Source organism: Gymnodraco acuticeps, unplaced genomic scaffold, assembly GCF_902827175.1.
Source record: "Gymnodraco acuticeps unplaced genomic scaffold, fGymAcu1.1, whole genome shotgun sequence".
Taxonomy (NCBI): domain Eukaryota; kingdom Metazoa; phylum Chordata; class Actinopteri; order Perciformes; family Bathydraconidae; genus Gymnodraco; species Gymnodraco acuticeps.
The window spans coordinates 578,602-602,138 of record NW_022990125.1 but is presented as its reverse complement, the minus strand read 5'-3'; the positions used below and the strand labels follow the sequence as shown (position 1 = coordinate 602,138).

The 23,537-nt window shown below is 40.0% G+C and overlaps 1 protein-coding gene across 1 annotated transcript in view; it reads right to left on the bottom strand.

Annotated features, from left to right (window-relative positions):
• Positions 1–577: 577 nt before the first annotated feature.
• dmrt1 (doublesex and mab-3 related transcription factor 1) overlaps positions 578–23,537 on the bottom strand; it is a 40,636-nt gene continuing 17,676 nt past the window's right edge. The window contains 2 exon segments of the mRNA XM_034216700.1: positions 578–2,902; positions 2,904–2,935. Coding sequence (XP_034072591.1) covers positions 2,759–2,902; positions 2,904–2,935 — 176 coding nt within the window. The 3' untranslated portion in view covers positions 578–2,758.

The following is a 23,537-nucleotide window of genomic DNA, read 5'->3' as shown; positions in this document are numbered from 1 at the left end:
TTGACTCATTAGATTTGAATACACAGTAGTGGTCGGTACCCAGTTAATACACAGGTATCGCATTATAACGGTCAACACGTCTCCATTAGGAGACGCGTGCTGCAGTTAAATAACCATGCAAATAAATAAAAGTGCAACACTGAAAAGTGATGCCCACAGCTGGGCCCGGAGCACTTGTTGACGTTCTGGTCTTATTTTAACAATGTGATCGCATCATCTTTTTCCGATATTATTGAAGATCTGCTGTAAGCTAGCTGACCTAGCCATTTCAAATATACTGAAAAACACTTTGCTTCATTCCCAGCTGTGTACATAATATGTTGTGTCCCTGTCACCGTTTTGAGCTTCTTGCAGCATTTCTTATTTGCAGCTTTTCTTTCATGCAACGCTTTTAGAAAACTTACCTCACGTTGGTGAGTGTTTTTTTTAAATGCTGCCCATTTCTTGTCAAGTAGGTGAAGATGTTTCTTTATTTGCCTCTGTTTAGGCACATTTGTTTTTTTTAATTTGCATCATTTCTGAAGCTGCAGTGTTCTGGCCGTCGGCCATCGAAGGGACACAAAAGGAGAGCGCTTGGAGGAAAGAGAGCAATGCGACAGAACATATAAGTCAGACATGGTTTCTGCTTTACTAAAAATCTAAGCACTTACGTTTGAGGGAGAACTTTTGCGAGTTGCAGAGTATTCTAAATAACAAGGTCTGAACAACACAACTAATCAGATAATCAGCTGAAAGTCAAATGATATAGAACATATTTACTCTAAGTGAGCTCTACAACTGAGAGTAGCATTCTCTTTTATGTATATATAATTTAAAAAAGATCTAACTTTCCACATCAGGGCTCTCCAAACACTTCCTTTCTGTATCTAGAGGCCATCACTCCACTGTCACGGAGGGATCCGAGCACATTTTATCTATGATGGGGAGGGGGGGGATGATTCATGGAGGCATTGGCAGCTCAAGGAAAACCAATCCTGTGACACTTTCTCCCCTGCGCTGTACAGCAGGGTGGCGGCGGCAGCAGCTACAGAAGGACAAGGCAAGCAGCAGCAAGTCGCCCCTGACAAACGTGATCAAATGGCCTTCCTTAACTAAACTCGTAAAGCACGGGGCAATAAAACTCAATCTTCTGTAAAATCCAATTAAGTCATTATCTGACTGATTGTATCTTTAATTGAAAACAGAAGTGACAGTAAATTTCTGTGATATATCAGGATCAATCGATACTGCTGTACAATCTGGTCTCAAGAGGTGATTTATAATGTCAAAGCCGTATAGGTAACTCCACATTCTTCTCTCTAAAACCACTGGTGGATGAAATTAAGAGTAAGTGCGTTTCATAAAAAAACAAGATGGTCACGTTATTGATTACAACAGAATCCAATGAATGTTCCCACAGCGCAGCAGACAGAAAATACAAGTAATTTTCTCTGTCTGTTTTATATTGCTGTTTCCAGCATCACATTTACACTCCATCATTTTGGAACGTTTTTATTTCCCGAGAACTTGTAGCGACATAAACTCCAGGACTCCAAATTACTTTTGTTGCTGTCTTATTGGAACACAAACAGAAATAAACACTTTCAAAGCATGCAGTTGGAAGTAATTCTCCATAAAACATAAAACAAATCAACAATATGCAGTACAGTGGGGCGCTGGAAGTCGGCAACATCTCATCGGAGGTGTTCTTCTTAATTAAAGGAAACATGGCCCGGATCTGAACAGTCCAAAACTCAAACATATTCAATTCACTTTAATTCAAGACAAGAGAAATCTGCAAATATTAAACGTTTCAGAAGCTAAAACCAATTATTATTTGTTTAGATTAATTAATTATCAAAATGGTGGCTGTTATGTGTTGTAAGTCTACAAATGTAATTATTGCAGCCTTACATGTCACTGCTCTTCAGCCTCTGTATCTACATGCTGTACCAAGTGTGTAAACAGTAGCCTGTGCGCATAGTGAAAGCTCCAGGTCTGAAGGGGTTAAATATACAATAGACTGGATTGGTGCCATAAATAAGCAGCCGGGGCTCATCACACGCCAACGCAGGCAAACATGATTCATGTCTAACCTGCCTGTTTCCTCCCATCGCACCACATCCCTCTCTCTTTTTCTACTCTAAAACTTCAATGCAATGAAAACTATTTTTATAGCGGGGGAAAATAAATGCAATGATCTGATGCTGATCAAGGTACATACTGTTACAGTGGTGAGTGTCAAAAGATATCTCGGCATATGTCTGGGAGTCCTTATAGGGCGGGCTGGTAGATCAGCACATTGCAGCTGGTTTTGGTTTATATGGTCAAATTCAATTGTTTTCATAAAAAGGCATCAAGGCGTTTGTTCTGAAGAAAGAGCCATCAGATTATATTAGTTTTTGTAGTGTGGGATAAAAAACATCTTAAACAAAATATTTAAAAACCTATTCAAGGAATCAATCAAGGCTTGAACAATGTATTGTAGAAAACACTAACCCTTCTTTCTGATTGTCAATAGCTCGTTCATTAACAGCCAAAATGTGTGCTTTGCAGATATTTGCACGTTGTATTGTTTTTTCTAACTTTCTGTGCTGATGAACTGGCTTTCACCAAGAAAAAGAGCTAAAATCCACAAACAATGTGTGATTTCAACGACCGTATGCAATATACCTCCTGGACAGAAGCAAACAACCTGCAGCAACAGTGAACGATGAGTTCTTTTTGCTTAAATAATCTCATAATCCTTTTTTTCATGGTAGGTCATCCTTATCTTCTTTTACTTGCCGGCGTCACCATCGACGATGGAGTCCACGGTTAAGTTGGGTGTCTCGTTGCCGACCTCACACTCGTTGATGTCAGAGTTACCCAGGGTGCTGATGGACCTGCAGGGCAGGGCGGAGCTGTGCCCGGGGGGGGCGCCGCCGGGGGGGGGGGGCGCCGCCGGGGGAGAAGGCTGCAGGGACGAGTCAAACAGGAGGGCAGGGTTCATTTTGGTTATAATGATGAAAAACTGTTAACTGTGACGATATCAACAATATTGTAATAACTATAAATACAAGGGGCCCTATAATGCTTTTTGGGGTCTTTGCCTTTCCAGTAGTGTATCATATATTCTTGCGTGCATGTAAATTGTCTTCAAAGACTCTAATCCCAAAGTTCATGCCAGAGTTTCTCTCCCACACACTCCCCCCCTGCCTGAAACGCCTCTATTGTAATCCTTGTTTACTTCTGTAACATAGTGACATCTTTATATCATACTCGCGCTTCTATTGGCTAGCGCTCCAATGCATTGTACGTGATAGGGCTAAGGGCAGAACCTCTCTAAGCAGGTTCTGCCGGCGGCGGGGTTGTGTGTGTCTACAGAAGGTCCAGTTGTGATAGACACGGTTCACCACTGGTGAAAAGAGACACTGCCTGTGCTGCAGCACCTCTTTTTACCCTCTGTCTGAAACCAGAGCCCAGTCTGCTCTGATTGGTCAACCGCTTAGAGATGTCCTGCCCCTTAGCCTATATTACATACAATGTTGCAAGCCAAATAGAAGAGGATGTGTTACAATGATGTCACTATGTTACGGACGTAAACAAAGGAGGCGTTTCAGGCAGCAGGGGAGTGTGTGGGAGAGAAACGTTTGGAACCATTTACATGCACAAATACCTTTATAACACACTACAGGAAACGGAAAACCCGAAAAGCATAATAGGGCCCCTTTAAATATTTCTTCTGGTAGAATATCTACTTCTCAGAATGACTGGGTAAAGTATGTTTATGTATTTGAAAAGTAAATACAGCTCAAATCTCTCACTTCTCTTTCCGGTATTGAGCTACAAATCTTGTTTCTTGGATACTCCTCAAAGTCATTAATATGACAAATATATATTGCCTCGGGTAGACAGCACAGCAGCACACATCAAATAAAAGATATCTTTGTACTGCAAGGCGAGAAAATAAAAAGGAGAGAAGAAATACTACAGAGAGAGACAGATGGAAGCTGCAGAGTGAATGACCCTCTCTGTATTTACCTGATATAAATATGACCGCACAGTCAAATCATTCTTCAGGATTTATAGCAGATTGAATCAGCGAAAAGGGGGAGACACTGAACACAAACAGAAGATCTTTGTGTTTAACGGGAGCTCCTGGATGGCATCCCACCCATTTCAATTAGAAACCGGACTCCAGTTTTGCCGCTCAGCTATTTTTGTTCTTCTACTGTGGTATCTTAGTCATTGCCAACACAATACCTGAAATTAAATACCAAAACAAAACTTGAACAAACTCATTTTCTTATATATATTAAAAAAATATATATATTTCCATTAAGCAAAGGAGCTTGCTACAAACCAACTGTGGCAAGAGTTTAGAGATGCAAGGGATGCAAACTCATCAGGCACCTTTTTTACACAATGACAAAAAGCGATACAGTTAAGTTATAAAAAGACATTTAAAGAGAAACAGGGCATTATGAGTGGCGCTTCTCCATTATCTCTCTGGAGGGAAATGTGGGATTTGAGTCTTTGCAGACCATTTACATGCACACAAACCTATATAACACAGTACAGGAAAGGGAGAACGCCAAAAAGCACGTGAGGGCCTACTTAACCATTTTATGCGATGCAAAATCTGAAAAATGTATATTGTATATACGTTTACTCAGAATAACATTACACCATGAGCAGTGTTACCCAGAATCCTCTGGCATGTCGATTTGCCGCCCTCATGCTTCCTCAACACCCCCCCCCCCCCTCTCTCTCTCCCTGCTCCTCAGCAGTGGAGGTGGGAGGGGGCCAGCAGAGTCATTTTTCTCCTCATTAACTTCCTGATTGGTTTCGGACTCCAATTTTTGCCCGTCTGCAGTTTGTCACTAATTCCAAACTGGCAGCCCAATCGTTAATACTAATGTTTGTGTAGCTAAGTGCACCCTGCTCTCAGCGGTCCACTTGTACAGCAATAACGGCATGTGGGTGGCGGGGAGCAGCAGCTGTGAATTAGCCCCGTCTACTGTTAATTCTCTGCCTGTTCATCAGCAGGAAATCTATGAAGCATAATTAAAGGCTAAACGCAACTGGACGAGTTAGTTTAACAGGAGATGTTAAATCACGACACACTGTACACATGTTCTCTGCTGCATCAGACTGTCTTCAGCTCGCCTGTTTCATACAGATTCATGTTGCTCAAACACCGGAAACACTTCTCAATTAGTCACAGGGCAACTAACTTCAATCACACTCGTGCTGCAGCTAATTAAATAATTACCTTTTATTTTAGTTCTTTCATTTATCCATTCATTGTTTGATCTAAAAAGCAATAAGGAAACAAAGATTTCACATCTTGAAGTGACAACTTAAAATTGTTAGTTTGTCACAACATACAATGAAAAAACTATACATTAATAATAGTGTGGAATAAAAATAAAGGGGCCACACAATAGTTGGCATTTTGCACGAAACAGATCTTAATTGATGACTTTACTTTTTTTAATCTATTTTCTGTTGATAAACAAATGATTACTATCATTTGTTTGGAGTCAGGTAATCACGTAAAGTACTTTTTAGACATCTGACACAAGGAGGAGTAAACATTTGATAAATAAACTAAAGTAATTGGATCAAAATATACTACATAAAAAGTGAACTCCTCATCAAGCAGTAGTAGTTCAAAATAAAAATACATATATTTTAGAATTGTATCATAATTGTTGAATCAATATGGTTGATGCAATAATGTGTAAAGGACTTGAATGCCACAGTATACTTTTTGGTAGTTCAATCTTTAATAATACACTGGTATCATCTTCTTTTATGTGTTTTCCCATTACGGTTTTAATCTGTATTGTCATTAGTCATTTCACTAATTAAATTAAAAAAGGTACACTATTTGTATTTTATAATCTAATCATGTTTTAGATTTTTTAAATGATATCAAATGTTAAATTGAAAAAAAAAGTTGTTATTTTCAAACAAATGCAGTGAGGTGGAGTACAAAGTAGAATCATTGCCTCTGAAATGTTGTGGCGTGGCATTTGAAAGTATAACAAATACACTCATGCAGTATCTTACATTGTACTTGGGTACACGTGTTTAGTAACATATTAGATCTTTGGTTACAGCATGATTTCGGCTGATACTGTATGTTACACTTCTCTCCTTCTGAGCCCCAAACCATGAACAGTCTGTTTTCAGGTTCAGACTGGGAACACTAAATAACAAAACAAATGTCCCGGTGATGCTGAATGAACTTTTGCCCTTTCCCCAGTCACTCAGCACTCTATATAAGATTTCCAAACTATTAAACAGTCTTTGTTTGGAATAACAAAAGGAAGCTTTTTTAACCTCCCACTTGTCCTGTTAAGAGAAGGGAGGAGGGGTGAATAAAGGTGCAATCATTTCTGCTGCTGCTGCCAAATAGGGGAACAAAAGCCCAGATGTGAGAGGAGATGGTAATTCAGTCTGATGCAGCGGGGATAATCTCTCTGTGGGTTTCATACTCTACACTCAACCACCGTACACAAGGGTCATAGGGGTAGATAGCACCTAAGTAAACACACGGGCACACACACACGATTCTGCATTGAACTGTGAGCAATGTGAGGTACAGAAGTGTCTGAGAGAGCAACTGCATGTAAATGAAGGTCCTTAATTAGGTCAATTCATCTGCATAATATTCCTTCATTTAATAAGTGTACTGTTTAATTTACAATATGTCAGGAAAAGGTTAAAAATGCATAAGAATCATCCCAATTGCTTGAAAGTCAAAACTTGAAATCTCTTGATTTAAATGGGCAACAGTCTAAAACCAAAATGTGTGCAGAGGAGTATTCAGGGGATCACCAAAGTCATTATGGTTCATCCTCTGGGTACCATGAAAGGATTTGACTAAAAACTGAAATAAATATGTAAATCCATACATTTTAGAAGTTGAAACTACAAAATGGTGAAAGGTATGTTTGTTATGTTATCATCCCAAATGTATTGGTTTATTATCAAAATAGTAATGTATTTTATTTTAAATATACTACATGGTATATGGAAAGACCTGTATTTTTGCACACTTTGTTTTCACAGTTTGGGTTTGACAATGTTGCATTTGACAAAATAATCTAAACCCTTTTACTGGATCTTTTATGATGCAGACATTTTCTCAGGGTGAAAATATTCAACGCACAACCTGCAAGTTACCAACGAACAATCATCTGTGGGAATTTGTCAGTGCTGTCCAGGGACAAGAGCAGTTAGTGGAGGCTATCATCACGGGAACAAAAATTCAATCTTAAGAATGAAGAGTTGCCTGTCACATGACAAGGTTGGCCTGGAATTAAATGGCTCCCATTAAAATGATACGAGCTGTGTCCAAAAAAATAAATAATTAGAACGTCCCTGGCCAGTTTGAGAGGGTCCCACGGGTGTCCAACTGAGGACAACGCTTGTAGAGATGGACGCTCTCCTCTCTAGAGACGACATGGCGTCTGGCCCCTCTTCATCAGGCCAGCAGCAGGACTTAATGACCCAGAAAAGTGAGTCAAAGAGCAGACAGGCTTTAAACACGGAGTGCTGAACAGTAGAGGGTCCTGCTGTGTTCACATCGCAGACCTTCACCCTCAGTTTCAAATCACTGCTCTCATCTCACTGTTCTTGACTCTCACTCCTAATTCTGAAAGTCATTTATGATGTAACCGCTATCTGATGATAGGAAGTCCCAGCAATGCCGGAAACTCGAGGCATTCATTGTTTCCAACATATTTCTTTATGAGCGATAAATGAATAATAATAATAATATCTCCTGCAAAGCACATTTCTTTGGACATAAACTGTTGTCCAAAATGGTTATGCCACATTGTAGGAAACTAAATCCTTACACATTTTATTTGACTATTTTTCTTAACCATCGTTGAGGAGGTGGTCCGAGTGGATGGTTGTTCTGTCAAGCACAGAGCTTTGACACAGATAGGGGTTAAGATACAAGAACTATTTTGGATTTAGGTTAGCAAAAGTAAATATGTCCTGTGTTTAACTAAACTATCATTCTGTCTGCTTGTAATGCCAATAAAACATTAACATGCCCATACAAAATGATCACATATTGCTCATTTAAAAAAAAGAAGCAACTGTTAGATAGGTGGATAAAACAGAGCGCTTAATACATTGAAACATCAACGTCTGGACAGGACTAGATGAATAATCACAAGGAGCCAACAAAGACTTTGAATATCTTCACCAAAATGCTAGATATGTCATGTTGATCCTCACAAGGGTCACTCAAGGATTCATCAACTGCACGTCTATTAGGGCTGTGCATCTTCACTGGTCTCACGATTCGATTACGATTATCCTGTCAACGATTCGATTCAATTCGATATCCCGATGCATCCCGATGCATCACGATTCATACCAATGCGTTGCATCCTCAATTTTCTATATTACTGCACATGGCTTATTTTTCATCAATGCATACATGCAGTAAATACATATGAACTCTCTTTTTATTATTTAGAAAGTGCTTCAGAAATCAATAACATAAATGTCTTGACATTAATTTATAAACCAAAATAAATGAATTGTATAGGTCTAGCCTCCCTCTATCTGTGTGTGAAGTTGTTCCATCCTCAAAAACAAAAAAAATAATGCTTCTGCAGTCTAGCTGCAGCTCAACGGTCTTCTGTTAAGAAAGGACACTGAATGTCCTGAATGTGGCATCACACACAGGACATGAGTCTGAACACAGCAGACAACAGGAGTATTTACAATAGCATATAACAACTAAAATAGTGCATGTGGGTGCACACTTACATTCTCTGTCTTACTGTTACATAAATCCCATGAATGTATGAGATTAAATTAGCTTCATTATATCTCAGTGATTAAGTGAATAATAAAGTTTCTATCGGGTCACTATCAGCCTGTCACTCATTATTTTCAGGGAGGGGGCGGGGTTTGGAGGAACGGAGAGGAGACGGTGATCGCGGAAGCTTTTTTCCTCCTGCCTTCACAAACTTTACACATGTATATATCGTCTGAAAATTGCTAGAGGACATTCATACTTTGCAATCCAAGACTTAATTAAATCCACCAAAAACCTGACATGATTGTAACGCGATTATTTTTGAAAAACATAAATCTCTGAGCCGCAGCGACACGGAGTGATTCAGAGCGGGTCCTTCTGCTGTTGGTTCTGGACTGGTGGTGTTGTGTTGGTGGATAAAGCAGACTGCTCCGTGTTTGGTGCCGCTGTGCCGCTGTCACGTCTGTTCCCTGATCTCTGCGTCACCGACCGATTTGATATTAAAGTGACAGAAAAAAAAAAACGTTATAGTAAAGCCGCGGCCGGAAAATCAGGAAGCAACGTTACTACGCTATAACCGATTATCTTCCGTCACTGCATCGAGACCGAATCGTCCACGTCCGCATCGCAGAAACGATTATTTTCAACACCCCTACCGTCTATGTATTGTAAACCTTCATCGACAAGATCCTGGGCTAATTCACTGAATGAGTGGAATCTTGCTAGCAGTGTTAGAGGAACACTCGGGGCATAAACACAGTCATTCATCCTGGGTACCATGAATATATGTTCAGAATGACAGTTATTGAGGTTTTTAATCTGGACCGACCACAACTACCAACCCTACATCCCCCCACTAGCTTGGAAACGTGTGCATAATGTATAGATAATTCAAAGATGATATGAAAATAACTTGAAGAGAAGATTGACATATTCGGTGATTTATCACTTATCATTTATTGTCAATGAATGACAATTTGGTCTTCCAAACTTGTATTTTTACTTGCCTAAAGAAATTGTATTACCAAAATATATTTAAATGTTTCACTTAATAGTTAAGGCTTCTGAAATATTACTCCTACTGATAAAGCAAATGCCACAAGTGCCCACACTGAACTGTGCCCACTGCTCTCACAGTAAGCCTGGTAGAGAAGCACAAGCTTTACAACTAATTTCAAGCCACATCAAACACCTTAATCAGAGAATTGAATAAAGAGTCAAATATTAGCCTTTGCATTATCATGAATAGGGACTTGAGTTAAATCTTCCACGTTTTTCTCATTCTTTCTTCTCACAAATGCAGATCTGTGGAGACAATAGTTCAGAGCGATGCAGTCTGTTATGCAGCCATTACGGGGGGTCAGGAAACACTTAAAGGATCATTATTGGTCTGCTATGGAGCTGAAGAGAGCGCAGGGCTGACGCAGGCTGACAGAAGGCTTCGGTGTCGGGGTCAAAGGCTAATTAAGCAGAGAGGAACCTTTGCTCCTGCATTGTTAAACAATCTGTCCCCGATGAAGATGACTGCCGGAGAGGCGTGACACGGCCCTCGTCCCTATGCTAAATCTCCATTTCGGCTACTGTGCCCCATCAACTCACAAAATGGCCTGTCAGTCTACTGTCGGGCTTTTTGACGTGAGCCGTCGAAAAGTTATGGATATGCAATAATGAGCTGAGGCGGCACGATCAATATTTGTGGGACTTTTCTATCATTAGGTTTCATTAGAGATTAATTGAGGGTCGACAGGGTAAGAAAAATGCCAAAGTAAAGGACACAGGAAGAGTGAAATATATTGCTATGGAAAGAAGGGCGCCTCCCACGGGTGCTAAAGCTGCCATATGTGTTTATCCAAGCCGTTCAGCTGTTTCAGAGAGCTGCCAAGGCGACACCATTCGTCAATCCACGCTGAACGCCGCCGCTGATGCTCAGAACAACGCAAGCAAAGTGACTACAAGGGCATGATTAGGTAGGAAAGCACCGTCACTAACCAAATCTGCTTTGTACAAAGACGCAGGGAGAAAACAACCTACACTATATGCTCGTGTAGAGATGTGAGTGTATGAAGTATTTTACACGCAGATTAAATATAGATATGCAAGTGTTTGTATATTATTAGTAGAAATAGAAATTTGAAATTGTGCACCTGTTTTTGGTAAACATCACCCTTTTTGTCGCAGAAATATTTTGATTCAACTGCATTTTTATTAGTAGCTACATTTTTGGGGGGATTTATCTCCTGTCCTCTGCTCATCTTCCTGGTTGATCAAGAATGATTGTGGGGTTGGATGTTTTTCAGAGTCTGCACGTCACTGACTGGCTAAAAAGTTCATCCATGAACCCATACACTTGAGTCATTTATGTTCTATCAGAAAGACCTCTCTTGGAGATAAGACATGGACCTTTTTTCATTTGTATCAAGCAGGGAAAAAGCACGATGTGTTGTATGTGTATTTTTACTAACTTGACATGTGATGTTACTATGGTACTTGGATTGCATTTACTGTATGTAGCACCTTTCCAGTCTTTATGACCCCTCAAAGTGCTCTTTCATAAACAATCACACATTCACAGATGCAGAGGCTGCTATACAAGGTGCCACCTGCTCAGGAAAACTAACATTCACACACACACCGTTGGGAGCAGCCTAGGGTTAAGTTCTTGCCCAAGGATACATCGGCATGTTGATTGCAGGGGACGGAAATTGAACCACTGAACTTCCAATTGGTGTACCTACCTACTCTACCTCACACCCCCTAATGCAGGGGTACTCAAATACAAATCTTAAAGGTCCAACATTTTTTTTCCCAATAAGACAAAGGTCCGTTTATTACGGTCGTTCAAACTTTTAAACAATTGCAACAAGATTCTTAACACGAGGTTGCAAAAACAAAAATAATCTGTATGCAGCAGTTTTCATTGTTATTGTGTCTGTGCTTGACCCCTCAGAGTCGCAGTGTAAGAGCTGCACAGTTATGAATAAAGGCAGCTGCACCCTCTTTCATTCAGCATTCCCATTATTGCTTTATAAATGTCTTGCCCCCTTGTGTGTCCACTGAGGTTCGTCAGGCCCAACACATCTTCAACAAACTCCCCCTTTGCCTCATCATAACAACTCACAAACACCAGCAACTGAGCATTGTCAGTGGTGTCAGTGGACTCACCCACAGCTAAGGAAATGCACTGTGCATTTTTTATTCCATCACAAAGCTGATGAATCAAATCACCAGCCAGTATTTATGTTCTTCTGGTTGCTGTGGAATCTGAGAGGGGATTTGCTTGATTTGACCTGTTATTTCCTCTTTTTGTTTGCCTTCAACATGGTCTCCATCACTTCAGTCATGCATTCTTTTATACTGCAGTTATTATCCAGTGGAAAGTCCTTACCTACTGGCCTAGTTCAATCAAAATGGTTACTTTTTTTTGGCTGGGCAGTGTAGTTTTACACACCGTCTGATTTGACTTTCTCAGGACTTAAAACTGTTTTTTGGGGGCAGACCCCCTCAAAGAAAAACATATATTTACACACATAAGGTCATCATCTTAACAGTTGTGTATGCTCATCCGTGAGCAGAGCATTAAGTTGACATGTCTATACAGCTGAATGCGGCGATTACCATCTTGTTCAGCAAAACTCCTCACAAACTTATTAAGATCAACAGCTTTAGTGCGTTTTGATTCAATGCTGAGTACAGCCACACTGACAGTCTCTTCTCTGTCAGTGTAGACCGCAAATACCTCATTCCTTCAGTACTTGGGTCCGAAAGCTTCTCGTTTTGCGCTGTTCAAATTAAATCACCGCCAATCATATTTCCATGCTCGCGCCAGGGCCGGGGGAGGGTTTACAAGACGTGCATCTTGTGCTGCATTCACTTGCACTCGGACATTAGAGACTTTCTCTCATAAATGTCTGATGAGCCACAACTTTTCTTTCAAACCACCCACCCAGGTGGCAAGGCCTATTTTTAGGGTGGCAGTTGCCACCCCATGCCACCCCGGTAGGTGAAACTAGGCTACTAGTAGGCTACTAGCTACAGTACAGATGAAACTAGATGAGCTGTTAACTCTCGCTCTGACTTTTTTTTTTTTAAACAAACACACACATTTTTCCCACCTGCATTCCGCGAAGACCCGCCCTACTGTGCCTCTGATTCGCAGACTGTTGGTGGTGGGAAAAAACGCTGACGGGATACTGAATGTGATTGGACCAAATCGTTGACAGACACACACAGACAGTGGAACAGTCGTACATGCAGAGCGCTGTTTGCAGTGGACATAGCGGAGAATTTTGATTCGTGGCGATGTCTCGCAGATAACACAGATAATACATATGAAAAGTATAATTAGCTGAGAGTCCAGAGACAGTTGTGGTTCGGTCCGAATCCGGACCGGAGTCCGGACTTTGAGGATGCCTGCCCTAATGCATATGTGCATATTGCGATGTTTATGCTGAAACAAAATGGTGTGCAGCCCTGTTGCACATTGTCACCTTATCACAATAAAGCTGTTACATTTGTGACCCGCTCTATCGAAATCAGTCGGAAGTCGCAACGGCTTATTTAAAAATAAACGTGGATTTGCGTACGTTTTTCGGGGTTCGGGTGTTTTGGTTGATTTTAAATAAACAAAGTCTTGGCTTTCAAAATATGAAACTTTTATTTCCAAAATCACACGATAAATAAATGTTTGAAGCTTGTAAAGGGAAGAAGACAACTCGCCACCCTGCTGTTCCACAGCGCCCCCCCCCCCTCCCTCCGGCTGAAATTATGAATGTAAGGCGTATAGTAATCATAGATAACACAGCAGGGTCCGTTACAGTTTGTTTTCATCTGATTTCAATTAAACAAAGTCTTGGCTTTCAGAATATTAAACTTGTTTCGGCAAATTCAGATGATAAATACAACTTTGAAGCTTGTGACGGCATAATTACAAGCGGAGAACGGAGTAACTTAACTTAACGTCACAGCAGGCATAACAACCCCCAGACCAGTAATCCAAACGAAAATATCTTCCCCCCGTAGTATTTTGATCATTTGATCCGCTAATAATCAATCAGATCGATGGATTCCAGAGAAGAGGACACTTTGAAGTAGGGCTGGGCAATTTGGCCTAAAAATAAAATCGCGATTTTTTTCTAACTAATGGACAATTTTCGATTTAAACCTCGATTTTTTTCTGTTTTTTTCTAAACAAACCAGACCAAGGCAAAAATGTAAATACATATTTTCTTTGCAAAAAATGCGTAAAAAGGAGGGTTTCTGCCCCATTACTTCTCTTCTTACTTCTATAAGAATAAAACACGGTGAGGTGTAAAATGTGTTTTAATATCATAAATGTTACGCATACCGTCAGTTTAAATGCTGTTTTATACTGAAAAACTAGAAGTTCTTGTGCACAACCAGTTTTATTCTGAAAATCCTTCATCTCCGGACGGTTAGCATTTAGCATGTGGCTAATATACCATTTACTATAGAGGTGAATTTAGTAGCGATATGACACGGAGTGTTGCACACAGAAAAATACTGATTTCAACACTACAACTATAGACGTGGAGATATTATTATTGCTGAATATTAAATGAAGGTACAGTTTATTTGAATACGTTTGTTTACAGACGTGGGTAGTAGTATGAGACAACATCCGGAACTACCGTAAATGAAACCAGCCGTGAAGTATTTCCTGTATTTTTGGAGTATTGATTACAGCGTTTAAAATGTATTAAATGAAAAGTCATGAAAGAGATAAGGAGGAGAACAGGCGTGTTTAGTTATATATTTAATGTACAATGTCGGAGTCCTCTGTTATGCTCAACAACGAACATTGGAGACGTGGAGGGCCGGCTCCCAGCGCCAACCGGCCCACAGCGAGCCAGCGGAGGAGATATATCAGCTGGAGAGGTGGAGCTCGCTCTCTTCCCTTCGCTCACGAGAGCTTTTTTAATTAAAGCACCATTTGAACCTTCTCAGAGACTCCATTTAGTCTCCTTTTAAAGCTTCTCCCCTGGACGCGAGAATAACGAACACAGCATAACAACAGCAGATCGGGCAGAGCTGCAGATCGGGTAGTCACAGGCAATGTGGCTGAATTTTGGGCGCGTTCTGGAAAGTGAGAGAGTAAGCTACTACGGAGTCCCTTAAAGCAAAAACAAATCTGCGGAGTCTAGAAATGTTTTTAAATCGCGATTTTTCGGTTCAGCCATTTCACAAACCGTAGGAAAGTAAAAATGCAAATTAATCGTGAAAACCGAAAAAATCGCCCAGCCCTACTTTGAAGGCCTTTTTCTCAAAATGATGACTCTGTGACAGTCATTATATAATGTGACATATTTCGCTTAATATTTGGAATACAAAAACAATCCTGACATCATTAGAAAGCTATGAATCTCCTCTTTCCAACAGTGTATACAACTCAAAATGTGTCTTCAGGTCAATGCGACTGATTTCGATGGAGCAGATTACATATGTAGGAACAGGACTATACCTGTGATGATTACACATGTTACTGCACAAACACAGCATGAGATCAAACAGAAGTCGATTGAACCACCTTTTGTTTCCTTCCAAAGCCGGACAGTGTGAGAGTAAGTGAGAGAGTGAAATAGAGAGTGAAGGAAAGAGGACATAAACCACACAGCCCGGCCATTTAATGTCTGTACAGCCCCAGGCCTGTGTTAATGGTGGTGTTGTACAACACATTACAACGGTGCTTGTGCCCTGAGCAGACAATTAGACTGGTATTTAACCCATCCACAGGCCCTGCAGGCGACCAGGGCACTTAGCAGCCCAGCAGGGTGCTGGAAGACACTCTGACCCCAGCAGGGCACTTTCTCTGCTGCTGGCTCTTACTTACAGGTTAAAGCAAGTCATCGCCTCATTCATTTTATGAAAAATGGCAAGGACATTTTCATATTTTATAACATATTTTTTTAGTGTTTGTGATGTGTTTAATGGACTTAAGGCGAGACACGGCAGGCAAAAACATCGTTTTTCAAGTACTGGTCAATTTTGAGATTTTGTGCTATTTTGATTCCATAACATGTTTTCTTTCAGGCTTTTGGAAGGAAAACGTACAAAATACACATTTAAGTGTTTATTTTACTATAGTTTGTCTATTTGCGTCTGTAGATTTCTCCTAAATTCACCAAAAGTTAGCATTCTAACGTAACATAAAGTACCGCGACCGCTGTGTGCACCATGTCAACAGAGGTATCGCTGGAAAGCTCCGTCTCTCCTGCACAATCTCATCGGATCCAAATATGGTCATTTCCTTTGTATCAGCAACCAATCGTGAAAGCACAAAGGGGTCTTAAACCAAGAAACGAAATCTCATTGGCTGGTGTCAATTTCTGACAACGTGATTCGTTCAGATGCGTCACGTGGTGTGCTAAAATACTTCCTGGTTAGCTTTCAGCTAGAAATTGAAATCTCAAAATGCCAAAAGAACGGCGAAAAAAACGTTCACAGAGAAGACGACAACAATTGTCACTTGCACGAAGCAAGATTATATTTAAAAAAAATGACCCTGAACATGAAATACCTTCACGGAGTGCGTCGATGCGCAAGCTGTCATCCAAAGAACAGGAGGGTTTAGCTAGCGCCTCACTGCAATCTTTAAAGGTCGTTTTCTCAAAATGAGTTTTTTCTCCTACTCTGAGTTCGACATTTCAACTTCAGTAGTACGTAGAGACACCAAACCTTCCAGTTATATTCCTATCAATATTATGAAGGCTTTTACAGAAGGGTTTGTTCATATATAATTCATAGCCCGAATTATACAACATTGTATACCTAAAAACATGGCGAAAATGGATATTTTAGGGCTGTTGACAGTATTTTCTGATTTATGGAATGATAAAAAGAGATATCCAATATCCCTTCTGTAAAAGCCTTAGATACTAATATGACAACAAAATGAAACAATAATTTTGAATCTGGCTATATTCAAAGTTCAGATTTCGATTCCTGAAATGTGTTAAAATATGTGCATATTTAATGAGATAATGGATAATTTGCATATTTAAACATGCTATTTCAGAAAACTTGTAATACAAAAGACAATTGCCTTATTGTAAGTAATTAACTGGAGAAAATTCTAGCTGATACCTTTAAGTTAAAAAAATTACCCTATTCACCTGGGGTGTCTCGCTTTAAAAAGAAAAGCGGTGATGTAAAGTGAAAATATCTTGAACTGTAAGTCATGATTTTTGCTGCATGGTATCAGCTTTCTCATTGATGAGACAACATTGTGTCCGCAGAACTTCAAGACTTATTTTTTCATCGGTTTCCAGCAGCTAGATTTATCATAGATACACAGTTAGAGGATCAAAAGAAGAACCTGTGTTTATTCATTATGATTTACAATAGTAATAAGCAATTTCCATTTGTTTCAGCACCACATACAATTTAAGCGCTACCTGTCAATCAACACTGAGCAGAAAAATAGATTAAAGAAATCTAAAAATGAGTAATAATCAAACCAATCAGGGACTGCCAGAACATTTCATGTGAACAACCCAAGGTCACAATGCCATAGTTAAGGATAAGGATTCAAATAAAAATCTCGATAGATTACATTTTTCACAACAGCAGTTGGAAATGGGTTAAAACTGAAACTAGTTCTAACTACATGTTGAAAAGTTAAACAGATCAATTCCTGCCTAGTTTAAACTTTGCCATCAAAACCAATATGTAATGGTAATGCTTGAGGTACTATGAGCAATAACGTGTAGTAAAAAACGAGTTAATAGAGTATGAATAGTTTGAAGATTAAAACCTTACACCACAGTTTTCTTCCAGCCATTGCTGTTCTCAGGCAGTGAAACAACAGAGGATGTGTGCTGAGCTGAGTGATGTCTCAGCGTGTCAGGGACCAGAGGAAATGAACTCTTGCTGCTACATGACATGAAACAGCACTTCCTTTGAAAAGGTCACCTCTTGGGTTAGAAGTATTTGTTTCAGGTTTAATAAATTCAAAAGAGCGAGAGGCCTTTTTGACACCTTCAGAATGAGTGTGGCCTCGAGTGTGTGTGTTAGAAGGGACTTCCTTAACTGTTTATGTGAGTGAGAGAGAGTGTGTGGGCGTGAGTTTAAAGTAATCTGATCTGAAAGCAGGTAAATCCCATTTTACACCCGAAACAAAGAAACTTACTGATGGCAATCTCTCTGTCGTTTTTACTCTTTTTTTTCAGAGGAGGCTAGAACTTGAAACGACAGTCTTTATACGCAGTAACTCACTCTGGTGTACAGTACCGTATAGATTGAAGCAAGAAAAATCAATAGAATATCATCTAGAAAGATAGTAATGGATTTCTAACTTAATGGGCTCACACAGGTCTATCGATTAGCAGGATTAACATCTGCAATACCTCAACAATCTGATTTGCATTTAAATTACTGTACGCTCCGTGCTGACACCAATATAACAAAACAGACATAGGTATAGCCAGCGCAGCAGCGCTCGATTTTGAGGTCTGACATTCGCATAAATCTTGTTATGATAAAACAAAAAGAAGTGTAAGGAAAGATGCTGTGCTGACAAACTTTGAGCAGTTTTGTATTATGAATTCCAGACAAGGACAAAAAAGAAAGAACATAAACACGGACGGACTGGGCTTGAAGCCGTCTCCTGTAAGACTGAAACAGCCATAACTCTTGTGGGGCAGCTCATCTGAGCCTCTCCGTTTGTGGAGAAACACTGTGTGTGTCTCTGTGTGTGTATAAATGAAGGGGAGAGGAGGGGGGGGGGCAGTGTGAGGTGAGATGTTGGGAGGGCAGCGAGGTGGGGTGGGAGTTTGATGGACTGCGCTGTCACCTCCCGCTCGGCGATTTACGGCGGCGGGGCTGCTGACGAGCGCGGGGCAGTAAACAGGCCGGTCGGGGGCGTATTTCACACAGAGCTGGCTTTTATGAAGAACACCGGGACGGCTCTACCCACAGCTCCGCCTGCCCGCCGTGACGGATGGAGAAAGACGCATGACAAGCTTCATCATTGTTTGTAAATCTTAACTGTTCCCGCTCACTAACTCCAGAAGGCAATTTTGCGGAGACAGCGGGGCCCGCGGAGGGGGAGGGCGGAGGAAGGAGAGGGCGGAGGAAGAGGAGGAGGAGGCGGGAAGGGGAAAGGACAGCGTGGCACTCTTGAAGGTTATTCGGATCTCTGTATTTGGCCAACTGATTAGCCCTATCCTGGGAGGGAGATAAATCTGATGGGCAGGTAGAAGGGGAGGTATAGGCTTAGAGATATTTCCTCCAGCTGGATGATCCGGAGGCACACAAGGTGTCCGGCCACAGAGAAACATCTCAAGGATTAAAAGAGGATGTGGCCGAATTTGGACGTACAGGTGTAAATGTCAAACTAAATCCGCAAACAGAATAATAGTGTTGAACCTTATTTGAATTACTTTAGATGTTTAAGTGTTGTTGGATATTAGGATTCATTTAGTGATAAAAAAAGGCCACCTTTAAATTGCTTTTCTTTTTTATCAAAACAAGATTTCAACTGGAAGTGATCTACAGAATATTAATCAATAACTATTTTTCTAAAAAAAATTAAGTAAATATTCCAAAAATATGTGTTCCTAGCTTTAAAAATGTGTAAATTGCAGGTTTTTTTTTTTAGGTTGCTTTGATAAGAAACTGAGTATTTTTACGGCATATTGGAATGTGAGTCTGACAAAACAAGTAATTTTAAGACATTATCGTGGGTTCCTTCAACTTCTAACGGACATTTTCAATATTTCCTTCACACACTGTAGCCTAAATCATAGACACGTTATTATTTTAATAATAATGAAACCCAACGGGATGTCATTTATCCTTCAACACACATTCATATTTGAGGAGCTAGCACCAGAGAGTGTTTGATGCTTGTGTGTAAAAATGAGCCGAAAAACCCTCCATGTCGCTCTAGATAAAAGCAGATGAAAGAAACTTCCTACAGAACCCGATGGTAGCCACTTTAGGACAGATAAGAAGTTCATTATGAGAGGCTCACAGGGACAGCATGCACACAACCTGCTGAGTGATTTAAAACTAAGATTTGAACAAGCCTTGGAACAACTTCAAGGACAATATCTCTTAATAATTATCATTATTACTGGCTGATGTCCCTTAGTTACACAATTCAACTTCTGTAATGAATCTTTAAAAAACGGTGCATATGCTTCCACTTTTAATACTATCACCTGGCTGCCATCACACTACTTGATAGCAGGGGTGCCCAACCTTTTTTGAACCGAGAGCTACTTTTAAAGTTGCCAGTCTGCCGAGATCTACCAGTCCAAATAGAGAGGCGTAGCCATTACTGACAGCCTACTACCAGGTAAATACACACTTCTACTTTTAATACTCAGATCCTTTATCTTACCTCTTTCTAATCTACACACATACAAGTATTTAACTGAAGTTACACAACAGTGTTGTTGATACAGAGTTGGAGTTTATTCACACGTCACATACTACAGTGGGTAATGTTTTCAAGAAACATTGAACAGTGCTGCCACATATGATACAGGAAAAAAGAAAAGACTCTGAACTCTTTCTTTGCCATTATATAAAAATAGTGTTCAGGGCTCGACATTAACGATGGCCCGGGGCCATCTAGTATTTAGCTCGGGCAATGAAGCCTCACCTGCTGGTTGCCCAATCGGGCAATCTATTATGCCAGTATCATGCAGCTCGCGGATCCAGTAATGAGTGACCCGACAGTAAAACTAAACATATATAACTAGTTTAGGTAGATTGAGAGGTAATTAAAATAGCTAATTGTGATATTCTAACCTGAATTGTGTGTTTTGTCCGCTCACCGCTGCATGTGATCATGCAGAGGTGTGTGTCGACTCGTCAGCAGATCTCTCTCTCCCGTCAGATTAGACTTCACTCGCGTTTATGTCCATATCGATCAGATCCAGCTAGTTCTAGCTAATGATATGACTACCTGCTTATTAAAAGACACCTAAACAATAAGTGTCGCTATGCAACTGGGTGAGGCCATAAAGTATAGTGCATTTGTTTACATGCCCACCGGAACTCCGAGGCATTACCAACAGATCAACGCACAATCAACCCATACAGGACATCTCTTTCTCCACATTAAGTGTTCGACATTAGAATTGACTATTCTTGTCTGTCTTGTCTTAAGTGGCGCAACTGAAGCGGTATTGCGCTAAAGGGAAATTATTTTGACCGGACATTTTGACCGAAGAGATTTAGATTTGCCGGCTAACGGGAACTCTGACGTCGCCATTTTGTGTGCTTCGCGGATGCGCTCGGCTCCTCTCGACTGCTGCTCGGGTCTGCTCGGTCAGCTTCCGGATGAGAAGGCATTCGTTCGACCAACTTACAGTAGATAACATTACAAACATTTTTAACAGGGGCCATACTAGTGTAAATAATGTTTGTTTGGCAGTTATAACTGAATGTAATGTTTTCTACTTTTTTACATCTGGGAAGGCATTTGCCTTCATCAGATGGAAAGTGTCTTGACCAACAACTTAAGTATTTATTAGGGCATGCAAGCGAGCAAACACAAACAAGAACAAACAAACAAGTGAAATGAAGAATACAATTGAAATTGTACAATACAATATTGTGGTGGTTCATCTTATAATTCAGTCTAGAGAATGCACCAGACAGCATCTAAGACCTGCACACATCTAAATGTTCTAGGAGGAGGCCCCCCCAAACCCTTCGTGCTTCATTACTTCCGTGCGCATTTTTCAGGGCAATCTCTATTGGGCTCAGGGCCATCTGTAAATTAGCTTAGATGGCCCACAGGGCCATCTCCCAAAATCCTTAATGTCAGGCACTGGTGTTGCTACAAAAGTATAAATGAGGCTTACTAATAAGACAACTCAGATCTGAAGCTACACAGGAATCTGCTGCCAAAGTGCAATAAAAAAGACAACATTAATAGAATCAAACCCTTTTTTTGTTGCATTTTAGTAGAGTATAAAAATAAATGCCTTTAAAATAGGATGCAAGCAACACTAGTTTCTTAACCTGAATTGATAATAGACTATAATCAATTTAAGTTTGCATTCTTATACCATTTTGTAAAATAATTATAATGAATAAGTTCAAACAAATTAAAACTTACAGCTGATTAATAACGGTATCTAACTTGAGTTTTTATTATATCAAAAACCTGAAATGCTACTGTTATTTGTACTGTCCCCAAAAAGCGCATCGGCAGCCTCCAGGAATGCTTCTTTCACAACTTCGCAGTCTTTGAAAGACTTCATGTGTTTCGCAAGAACGTGACTGACACGATAAGATGCTATGGGAGCAGCCTTGCTCTTGTTGTTGGGCCTGGTGAAAATGGACTGCTGTGCATTTAGCTGTCCTTTCAGGCCCCTCCCCTTTTGGAGCGTAGGGCAGAATTAGGAGGGAATTCCGTCTCGTAGCGTTTGTGCACTGTTTTGAAATGCCGCTCCTAAATTACCCTTCTTCGATAAAGCCACGCTCGCATTGCAGATGAGACAGATGGACTTTGAATTGGAATAGATACAAAAATAATCATCCTCCCACTCGGAGTGAAATTATATATTTTGGGCTTTTTTGCTTCTGCCATAATTGCGGTCTTGTGTGTGTGCGGACTGTCACTCCTGTTGACACGGACAACGTCAGCGAACTATTGCCCACTGCCCACCAGCCACGCCCCGACACATGGGGTCACGCCAATCACAAAGCTTTGATGAGTTCAAGTGCATTATTCTGGCACAGGAACATTATGTTATAGGACATTAACGATAAAACAGAATATTGTTGTTGTCTATTTTTAGACACATCTCGCGATCGACTGGGAATCTCCCCGCGATCGACCGGTCGATCGACTGGTTGGGCACCCCTGCTTTATAGTATATGCTTCACTTATTCATTTTTAAATACTGTTACTGGTGCCGGATATGCATTTTGTAAATTGTAATTGTGTAATTTCAATTTTTATCTTTAATATTTTATGCATGACCCTAAATTAATATTAATCTAATTTTGGCTCTTAACTTTTGCTGTATCAATGAAAATTCTATGTAATGCCAATGAAGATGTGGCAGTCGGCATTAGCCTGAATCCATACAAGTCTGTAAACCCTGGGCAAAGTTTAATACCGTTTTAAGTTAAGTCACCTTATTCAAAATTAATCAACCACTACATCGTATATATAACTGATATAACTGCTCTGGTAAAACAACTCTCATTACTTAACACTATAGCAAAGATGGTAACAAGATGTTGTGTCAATCATTTTTTGATTTTTTTTAAATGCTTGTAAAACACTTAAAAAAATTAACTGCTGACGAGTGTCGTTTAAATGACCTGGTTTTGTTCAATACTATACATTAGGGGATTTGTATTTTATTCTAATTTGCACTGCTTGTTGGTAAGGTTTCAATTCAATTCAAAACCTTTATTTATCCAGGTAAAATCCCATTGAGATCAATGATCTCTTTTTCAAGGGAGACCTGCAGCAGTAGGTTCCACAAGAAGACATAAAAACAGTTTTGTTTATTGCCTCTATCTTTTGGTTTTTCTGCATCAAACATTTAAGAATACAAATAATAAAATAGATTATTAGATTATATATATATATATTAACATAGATTATATTTACAGTATGTTAAAACTTGTCTAAGGGAACAAAATAAAATGATGAAAAAATACAGAAAAAAAGACTTTAGTTAGATATTGCTTTCTTCTAATGAGTCACAAGCTAGAAAAAAAGACTGATTGAGATGGACCACCCACTGAGAGTGCTGTTATCTTGTAATGGAGCATGGCGGTTCAC